Genomic DNA, 9,832 nt, shown 5'->3' on the forward strand with positions numbered 1-9,832 from the left:
CCCCCTCGGCTGAGCCCAGCTCCCAGCACAAGCAGGAAGCCCGAGATCAGCCCCCAGAAGAGAAAACAGGGAACAAAGTGTGACCCAACCCAATAAAGTGACTCAGGTGGGCCACCCCTGCCCAGACCCGAAGTGCCACAACAGCCCTCCCAGCCCTCCACCCCGAGGCCTAGATCCAGGGCTCCCCGCCGTAGCCAAGCCTGCCAGTGTCTTGGAGGGGGTGGCCCGTGCGCCATGTCCAGCAGAAGCCCAGGGGGGACTGGCCTAGAACTCCGTCTGCACCCCTGCGCTGTCCTCGGTGGTGGTGTGGATGGGGGGGCGGCCACCAGGGCTGGATACCTGCTCCCCGGTCTCCTGGTCACTAGGCTTGGGAGGCTCAAGGTCCGCAGCCTTTCCAGGAGGAAGGTGCCGGAGGGGTGAGGCGGGCGGCGAGGAGGCCTCAGAGGCTGCCAGGGGCTGGGGGCTCTCCTGGGAGGGGGCCCCGTTGAGCAGAGGGCCGGCCGGCGGGGGGCTCTCAGCCCGCAGATCCCGGGCCAGCAGGCCACGGAGCTCGGTGACACTGTCCGGGGACGCAGGTGGTAGTGGCTCAGAGCCGGCCTCAAACGGCAGCCCTGTCTCCTCGTCCTGGACCACGGACACCACCTGCTTGGCACGCCGTCGCTTTTCCGAATGGGTGGCTGCTTCTGGGACGCTGGGGCTGCCGCTGTCCCCTCCACTGCCGCCGTCCCCTCCACTGCCGCCGTACTCCTCCCCCCAGTCGATGGGCGCGCCCTCGGCCAGCAGGTGCAAGTTGGGGTCGCTGTTGTGCATGACCATGCTGTCCCGGTAGAGGTTGTGCTTCCTCTGCACCGCCGCCTCCTTCACGGCTGTGGAGCCAAAGCGCGGGGTCAGGACGGCCAGCACAGGGCCCGCGGCCGCCACCCCACCCTCCACGGTGCCCAGTAGGACCCCCCCCCCTCATCGCCCCCGGCCTCAGGACTGGTGATTAGCCCAGGCCTCACTGCTGGGAACCAGCAGCCCAAGCTGGCCACCACTGTGTCCTCCTGTCCCTCATCTGACCGCATCTGTAAGGCCAGCGCCCTGAGCGGACACTCAGGACAGCACAGAGAAGTGATGCTACCCATCCAGGGCCACACAGCGTGCCCCAAACAACCCCCAGGCCTAAGCCTCGTGGTTTTCTTTGCAGCTTAGCCGGTGGGACCAGGGCGACCCCTCGGCAGCCCTATTACCATCCCCCCCCGACGGTGAGGCTCCCCCCACCCCGCCCCGCAGCTGACCCTCCCGTACCCTGCAGGATGTCCTTCATGACCGTCTGCAGTACCACCTCCTCGTACGTGTTCTCCACCAGGATGAACCTGGCAAAGTCCTCGAAGATCAACTCCTGGAACCGGGGCAGCTCCTGCAGGGGCAGAGGAGCGGGGGGTCAGGCTGGGGGGAGGGGCTGCCGCAGTGGGGGGGGCGAGGGGCACACGCACCGACTTGCACGTGGGCGCCAGCTTCTTGAGCAGGAACGGGATGGTGATCTGCAGCAGCGCCTCCCGGAAGAACCGCTTCCGCACCGAGCTGCTGTCGTAGTCGTATTTCTGCCGGGAGAGACGGGTCAGGGGGCTGGAAGCCCGCGGGTCTGGCCCGAGCCTTGGGATCCTTGCCCGTGCAAGGGGGTCCGTGGCGCCTCCCGTAGGGGCAGCAAATTCGGTACCAGCCCAGGGACGGGGCTCGGGCCAGGCCACTCACCTTCAGCACCCGCTCCAGGATCCGCTGGATGGACTTGCACAGCTCCTCCTTGGTGGGCCCCTTCCCCAGCTCCTGGTGCAGGAGGGTCTCAAAGGTGTACACGGCATTGTCCATTTGCTGCAGGGCACAGCGCGGGCACGTGAAGGCCCTGGAGTGACCACAGCCCCTTCCTGCGCGCCTCAGAGGGGCTCCTCAGCCCGTGCCCCCAGCTCTGCTAGGGAGGCACGGGGGCAGCCTGCGTGGGTAGGTACGGGTTCACCCCCATCTTTACCGAGTGTCTACTGGGTGCTAGCACTGTGCTGGGCACTGGCCAGTCCCTGCCTCAAGGAAACAGAGGTCCTGGGCCCTGCGGGGAGGGGCTTGGGGAGCAAGGAGGGCTTCCTGGAGGAAGGGATCTCTAGGGCGAGACCTGAAAGGGGAGTCCGGATTAACAGGTGAACAGAGGGACAGGTGTTCCAGCAGATGGGAGCACCTGAGAGGCCAGAGCAGGCCTGAGCACTCCAGGGGCTGAGCGCGGCTGCCGTGGGGCCCACGAGGAGGCAGGGCCAGGGTGGAAGGCCATGGAGGGAAGAGCCTCGCCCCAGGAGACGGGGCCTGAGGAAGGTGGGAGGTGCCGGGGCCCACCTCTCGCATGTGAATCTGGGCTCGCTGCTTGAACACGGAGGTGCTGGACACGTCAAAACGCTGCTGCAGCCCGTCGAGCCGCAGCGGCTCCATCTTCTCGTAGCAGCTCTGCATCTTGAGGGGGTGGTACGCCAGCTGGGACAGCTTCTCCATGTACTGTGGGGAAGTGGGGACCTGAGCCGGGGCCCCCGGAGTCGCAGGCCCTGCAGACCCCCGGCTCGCCCGGGCCCCGAGGGACAAGGATGTGAAGGCTGGAGCACAGTCCAGCAGCTTGGGGCCAGGGGAGAGGTTCTCATCCCTTCTGGGGTGCTGTGTGGCCTCGGGCAAGTGGCTCCCCCTCTCTGAGCCTCCGATTCCTCAGCCTCACAATCAGGCAACAGTTTCTCATGATCTCTAAGGTCTTTTCTGGTTCTCAAATTCTGTGATTAGTACTGTCTGTGGACTCCTCAGTTCAGGGTGTGGAAGAGGAGGGCAAAGAGTACAGGATCCGTTTGATCTGCACCTGACAACCACGTGGGGCTTCAGGCAGCCAAGTACCCCAAAATGGGGTCTGTGGAAGGCTATGCACCCTGAGAACTGGGTAACTGAGAAGTGACAGAGACGCGCCGTCTCCATGGGTGAGGGACCTGAAAGGGCACCTATTTCTACTTCCTGTCAGAGGCTTGCCTCTCCTTCCCTCCCTCCTCTCCCTCCCTCCCTCCTCTCCCTCCTCTGTTAGTCCTTTGAGACTTCAGTAACCCGCCTGGTGGACAGGGGTCAGTGACTCCCCTTTCCTCCGACTACTGCCCCCAGTGCCTCACGCCCTCAGCCCCTTGGTCTCCAGCAGACCCTCTGGTGACAGGTTATGCCCGGAGCGGCAGTGAGGGCCTGGCGGGGGCAGAGTGGACCCAGGCCCAGCACACGCTCCGTCCCCGGGGCCAGGGGCCTGTCCTCACCTCACCCAGCTTGTCGGCACCGCCCTCGTTGATGACGTTCAGGTTCATGTCTGTCACCTCTTTGAAGAAGACGTCCCGCACCTCGGTGAAGCCCTGGCTGGTGGGCACCATCAGGGCCTCCAGGATGGACGGGATGTAGGGCTGGACGTGGTTCCGCACGCACACCTCTGCCTTGGGGAGGATGAAGGCTGCGCCCCGAGGGAGCCGGGTGAGCGGGTGGGACCCAGAGCCCAGGGGTCGCTACCCTATCAGCTTTTAAAGAAAACCCCTCGTGACACCAGCAAACTGATTCAGAGATCCACGCGTCAGAGAACAGGGGCTTCTGAGATTGGCTCCTGGTATTTCTACAAGTCTGAGGGCAAGGAACCAAAGGTACCAGCGTCGTTCCGCTTTGCTCGAGTGGAAACACATCTCTAGGGGACGTGTTGCTTTAACAAAGCAACGCACACTCTGGTAGCCTCCGTGAGCCTCTGCGTTTTGCACACGCTAAGCCGGCCGCTGCCCTGTGCGGCCACGCACAAGCAGCCCAGGACACTCAGACCGAGGCCACTCCCCCCAGGGGTGCCGTGAGGTCCCTCCCTCTCCTCTGCCCGGCTACTGCTGTTCGTTGCACCAGATAATTGTCAGCTCCCTGTGTTCTACGCAGCTCACGATGAGAACACAGAGGAGAGAAGGGGCCCCAGGCAACGGACACACACAAAAACTGCAGGCGGCCGGTGTGCGGGGCGGCCAGGGGGCCGGGAACGGAAGGGAACGTACGCTGACCCTAAAAAGTGAACCGCGATCCGAGTGCATCACCCCCGCTAAACTGATGCCTATGAACCGCGCTCAAGCCCGTGACCGGCCAAAGCCGAACAACACGCTTGAACGTCCCCGACAAAACGGACATCCTCAAGGTCTGCGTTTGCAGAAATGTACACAAAACAACTGCCAGAGGTTGGACGAACAACGGCTCACGTTTGCTTTCATTTTGTAAAATGACCGATGAATCGAGTCACTGGCGTGAAAAGTACACGGGTCCATGGCACAGACGGGAGGTCCACCCCGGCCCCCAAAACATGGCAGGTGGCCTACCTCGGATCTTGCTGGCCAGGTGCTCCTTGGAGGTGATGATCTGGTCCATGTCCGTGCGGATGGTCGCCTCCATGGCTGGCCGGGCCAGCTGCAGCTTGGACAGCACCGCCTCAAAGCGCGCCTTGGCCTGCTCGTACACCATGCGGTACACGGCGTCGGAGATCTGTGGGCAGCGGCACGGCGTCAGAGCCAGAGCGAGGGTGCCGGGCGGGCACAGCACCCCCGCCTCCGGGCCACACGCACCCACCTGGATCCACTGCCGCTGTCGCTCCTGCGGCTTTCCCTTCAGCCGTGGGGCGAGCTCCGCCTTCAGCTCGGGGCCCAGCTCCTCCATCACCAGGTTGCTCAGGATCTAGGACCAGGAGGCACAAGCCGGGGCAGGGGTTAGAGCACGCCCAGCTGGCAGATTCCTCTCCGCATTCTACTCAAGCCCCAACTCCTCTGGGCTTGGCCTTGGCTCCATGTCTCCACTGCCCTCTCTCTCGAGCATCATCCCCCACGTCCCAGCTTCTCTGCTCGGGGGACCTGCAGGATCCTGCAGGGGGTCCCACCTCAGGGCCTTTGCACCTGCTGCCTCCCTGTCTGGAATACCACAACCCCCGACCCCCCTCACTGGCACACAGAAGTACGTGCGTTTATTTGTCAAATGTCTGTTTCTCCTGCTAGATAGAGAGCAAGGGCCAAGGCCGCATCCCTCTTATTCACAGAAGCACCCCAGCACCCGGGTCAGGATAGGTGCTCAGTACATGACTGAATCAAGTAAGTATCTCCACCTGTCCAAAACGATCTTATTGTCTCCTTGCAAGCCAGGAGTGCCCCGAGCCCACAGTCTCTGTGCCTGGGCCCGCCCTCTGGACCTTGGGGTGACATCCACGGTCTCCTCGTCGGCCCCCTCGGCCTCACCTGCACCTCATTCCCACACAGCATCTCCCAGGTGCCGTACAGCTCCTTCGACTGGCGGTACGTGCGGATGGCGTCCGTGAACGCAGGGCCCTCTACCTTGGAGTCCTCAGGGATCCCTGCTCCGGAGAGGGAGTGGGAGAGGAGGTCGGTGGGATGGCCCGATGGCCCTCACCAAGACCAACTGACTGCCCAAGCGCACCCTCCCGAGCGTGCAGACACATGCACACCCCCACCTGCAGCCCCGCGGCCTCGAGAGAGGTGGTGGTGGTCGTGTTTGCGGTGACAGTGACAGCGGTAATAACCCTCCGCCGACAGCATCGAGGCACTCTCCTTCATGTGCTCCTTAATCTTCTTAAATCTTCCCAACCGCCCCAAGACTGTCCTCAAGCCCACTTTACAGATCGACAGCAGACTGCAAGGTCAGGCCACCGGCTGGGGGTCCCAGGGCAGTGCGTGGCAGAGCCGGGACCCAAGGTCACCCCACCCTGCCGGGAGAGGCGGCCGGCACAGCAGAGAGGGTGCCAGAGGAACCCCGGGGTCCTCATTCCAGTCCTGCTCCCTCCCCTACTGGCCACGTCGGGGCCTGCAAGCTTTCCCCACAGAAGGCCAGCCAGTACCCATTTTCAGCTCTGCAGACCAGATGGTCTCTGTGGCAACCACGCCGCTCTGCCACCGCGACATCAAAGCAGCCAGACACCGTGGAAACCCAACGAGCCGGTAAAACTGGATTTGCAAAAATAGGCAATGGGCCAAATTCTGGGCTGTGCACTGGAGCTTGCCAAGCCTTGCTCCAGATCATGGAACCCTAAGGGCCTCAGTTTCCTCTTCTGAACAGGGACCCAGGCTGGTCTCCTACAGCCACAGCGAGGCTCCAGCCATGAGGACGGGCTGGGAACTGGTCACGCAGGGGCCCCAGAGCCAAACCCAGCACCGTGCTGCGTCGCCCTTTACTACACCTGGCAGTGACAGGGTGTCATTCCAGTCTGACCACGACACACCAGTTCTAGACTCGTGCTGTTGGTAGTGCTGGCAGCAGCCCGCATGAGCCTGCCCTCCTCCCCCGTGCCAGCGAGGTGGGTCGGGGAACAAGGCACAGCCCCCCGGAACGGCTGCCAGGGGAGGCGAGCAGCAGGAAGTTGCAAAATCGACTTGGGGAAGAATATGGTTCAGCACGCGGAGCCAGGCAGCGGGGCGGCCACCCTGGCCACGTGCCCCCGACCGCTGCGTCCCCGGAGCCGAGGAAGGGGAAACAGCAGTCTGGGCCTCCCAAACCCCAGCTCCCACGGCAGTGACTACAGGCTGAGTCACCCCCGCAGAGAAAAAGCCCCTCCGGGCGTGGGGAGGACCCCCTCACATCCGGCTGACCGCAGAGTCACCGCCTGTCCGCGCCGGAAGGGGGTCAGCGGTGGGAAATGGGCCCAGAGCCATCCCTGTAGTGGCAGCTCCCTGGGCCAGGCTGGGGGCAGGAGGGGTCTCCCCGCTGTTTCAGGGGTGCCCCAGCTGGGCTGCTGTGCAGAGCCCGAGGTGAGTGCTGCCCACTGGGCCAGAGGAGGGAGGAGGAGCACGGTCTCCCCAAGACCAAGTGTTGCCGAGAACACGCGGGCTGTGCGCTGCATGCAACCGCTCTCACCTGAGGGCATTGCCATTCTACAGACAACAAGCCGGGGTACTGGCAAGGCAGGGCTGCTTTCCAGGTGGCAGGGAGGTGAGATGCTGGGTGGGGGCAGCGGGAAGGAGGCTGCGATGTCCCGGGCCCTGGCTCCCGCCAGACGTGCGGTCTCAGACCCTCAGGACAGCTCCACTCCGCATGCTGGGCCGCGGAGTCTCATACAACGAGGGCCCCCCTCCTGAGCTCTTCCCCTGAGCTTGGCTGTGAGGGGCTGCGTGGTGTCCCCCCAAATCCCTATGCTAAGGACCTAACCCCTAGTACTTCAGAAGGTGACTGTATTTGGAAATAGGGCCTTTAAAGAAGTAATTTAGGTAAAATAAGGTCATGGGGGAGTCCATCCAGTATGACTGGTGTCCTTATCAGTAGAAGGAATCTGGGTGTAAAACATGCACACACCATGGGGGGGGCTGTGTAAAGACACAGAGACAAGGCCCGAAGGAGGCAGGCCTCAGAAGAAAACTAACCTACCGACACCTTGATCTTGGACTTCCAGCCTCCACAACTGCGTAAGCCACACAGTCTGGCGCTTTGTTATGGCGGCCCAAGCAGACCAAGACACCAGGCCGGGGCTAAGACCTCACACACATTCCCTCATCTCATCCTCACACGGCCCCGTGAGGGATGGCTGTTCTCAGTCCCACTTTTCCTGATGGAGGAGACAGGCTCAGAGATGCCAAGTTACTGGTCCGAGGACACACAGCTAGGGAATGGCAACAGGAGGGCTCCAACACAGGACCAGCGGACTCCAGCCAGACCTGGAGACTTCCTGCCTGTGGGGTCATCAGGGTCAGACTGAGAAAGGAAACTGCATTCCTCAGTCCCAAGCAGCAGGCTAAGGGGGATGGCAGTCAGACAGGAAGAGGCCTTGACCTCTGCAGCCCAGGCCCGCCCTGCGGGCTCAGCTCAGTGCCCCAGCTGCCTCTTGCCACCCCCAGCTGCTCCAGGAATGCAGGATGTAAGGGGGGCCTTGGGACGAATTGGCGTCCCCCCAGCTTGGCCTCCTTCCCCGCCCACCCCCCCCTACTTCCTGGCAGCCCCCAGAGTGAGCAATTCCAGGATCCACAAATTCCAGGCCCAGCCTCCAAGCTAGAGGAAGCAGAGAACTTTCCCACAGTTCTCAGGGTAGAAGGAAGGCTCCTCTAAAACCAGCTGCAGGCTGCCCCTTCTTTCCCCGCCCCCTCCTGCCCACAGCACCCGCACCCACCCACAGGGCTCTCCCCAGCCTCCCAGGTGAGCTCCCAGCTGTGCCAGGCACAGGGCCAAGAGCTCACCCCAAACCAGCTCATTTAGCCCTCCCGGCAATCCCACCGAGCTCGAGCTTGTCATCCTCGCATTGTGCACGTGGGGAGCCCACCCCCAACCTGGGGTGGCCCTGCCAGGTCAGCCATTAGCCTTGGAAACCTGGAGAGGGCAGGGCTGGGCCAGGGCTGGGGCAGGGAGGGAGGAAGAAGGGAGGAGCGGGGGCGGGTGCCCAGGCCCGGCAGTCAGAGCCCAGATGGCCTCCGCCCAGCCCTGGCCCCACAGCCCCAGGGGATCTGGGAACAGGAGGCCTTTTGTGGGTGGCAGGGCCTGGCCCAGGTGACAGGGGTTGGCCCGACTGAAGGCCTGGTTCCTCCCACCTGACAGATTACAGACCGGACTCTGCAGCACAGAGAGGATGGGTGGGGCGAGCCGAGTCCCCACGGCAGCCGGGTCTCCAGGCGTGGGTGCCCACGCTGTCCACCCACCACCACGGGAGGCATGCCGGGCAGGGAGGGTGGGGGTGGTAGCCTCCTGCCCGCCCCAGGCCCGGTCACCAGGAAGCAAGCTCAGGTTTCAGCACAGGCTGCTCCTTCCCCGAGGGCACAAAGATGCTCAGTACCCCTATTGTCCCCATTTTTTGATCAAACTCCTTAGAGCCCTGCAGGGCCCTTTGGTCGGGACCCCAGTGCCCCCCAGCGCATTGGGTCACCCTCCCCCACTGCAGGGCTCCATGCACCTCCTCCTCTAAACCGTCCCCGCCTCCAGGCTGCCCTCCACGCTCCAGGCTAGAACGCTGCTCCCCCCACTCGAGGACCATTCATCCTTCAGGTCTCAGCAGAACCATCAGCTCCAGCTAGCCCACCCTCTGCACACAAGGGTCAGGTCAGTACCCCCCAGCACATGCACACCCTCCAGGCTCCCGGGGTGGCTCCCACCCAGCACCGGGCACAGCCACCCCCCCTGCTTAACATCTGCCTCCCCCATGGGGCTGCCGGCAGCACAGGGGCAGGACCCGGGGCGGGCTCCCTCCTGCAGCCTCCGCGCCCAGACACTAAAAATGTTCATTGAATGAATGAGCAGAAAGAGACCTCAAAACTCTACAGAAGGGAACACCGAGGCCCTGAGAAAGGACATGAACTCCCAGGCTACCCTATAGGTCAGGGGTAAGGCAACAAATGATGCAACAAAAGAAGTCCTGGGGTGCCTGGCTGGCTGGCTCAGTCAGTGGGGTGTGCAACTCTTGACCTGGGGTTGTGGGTTCGAGACCCACGCTGGGGGTAGATACTGCTTAAAAATAAAATCTTTTAAGAGAAATTAAACAAATGAATAAATTAGTCTTTACACCAAGCATCGAGCAGACTCTCACTGTGAATCCTTACAAACACCCTAAGACTCGGGACGGACTATTATCCCATTTTATACAGGCTCCGAGAGGTAAGCTGGTCCTGAAGTCATGTTGCTAGGAAGGAGCAGAATCAGGACTGTGGTTCTGTGCTCCAGGGTCCAAGGGCTCAACAACCACACCCGCTCTGAGAACAATTTCCCAAATTTTCTCTGAGCAGGACAGAACTGTCTTCTTCAAGGAAGAAGGTTAAAAGGCAGCATCGCAATGTCTCCCTACAAACAACGCCCCCCCCCCCCCCCCCCCCCC

General features: G+C 62.7%; 1 protein-coding gene across 1 annotated transcript in view; it reads right to left on the bottom strand.

Moving 5' to 3' along the window:
- Nucleotides 1-6: 6 nt before the first annotated feature.
- The window catches only part of NIBAN2 (niban apoptosis regulator 2), a 49,255-nt gene continuing 39,429 nt past the window's right edge, over nucleotides 7-9,832 (bottom strand). The window contains exons 6-14 of the mRNA XM_040631925.1: nucleotides 5,271-5,386; nucleotides 4,615-4,719; nucleotides 4,368-4,530; nucleotides 3,294-3,481; nucleotides 2,359-2,514; nucleotides 1,735-1,851; nucleotides 1,476-1,583; nucleotides 1,288-1,399; nucleotides 7-866 (exon numbers count right to left, since the gene is read on the bottom strand). Of these exons, the coding sequence (XP_040487859.1) occupies nucleotides 265-866; nucleotides 1,288-1,399; nucleotides 1,476-1,583; nucleotides 1,735-1,851; nucleotides 2,359-2,514; nucleotides 3,294-3,481; nucleotides 4,368-4,530; nucleotides 4,615-4,719; nucleotides 5,271-5,386 (1,667 nt within the window). The 3' untranslated portion in view covers nucleotides 7-264. The remainder of the gene's footprint in view (nucleotides 867-1,287; nucleotides 1,400-1,475; nucleotides 1,584-1,734; nucleotides 1,852-2,358; nucleotides 2,515-3,293; nucleotides 3,482-4,367; nucleotides 4,531-4,614; nucleotides 4,720-5,270; nucleotides 5,387-9,832) is intronic.

The sequence above is a fragment of the Ursus maritimus genome, unplaced genomic scaffold, assembly GCF_017311325.1.
Source record: "Ursus maritimus isolate PB19 unplaced genomic scaffold, ASM1731132v1 scaffold_17, whole genome shotgun sequence".
Lineage (NCBI taxonomy): Eukaryota > Metazoa > Chordata > Mammalia > Carnivora > Ursidae > Ursus > Ursus maritimus.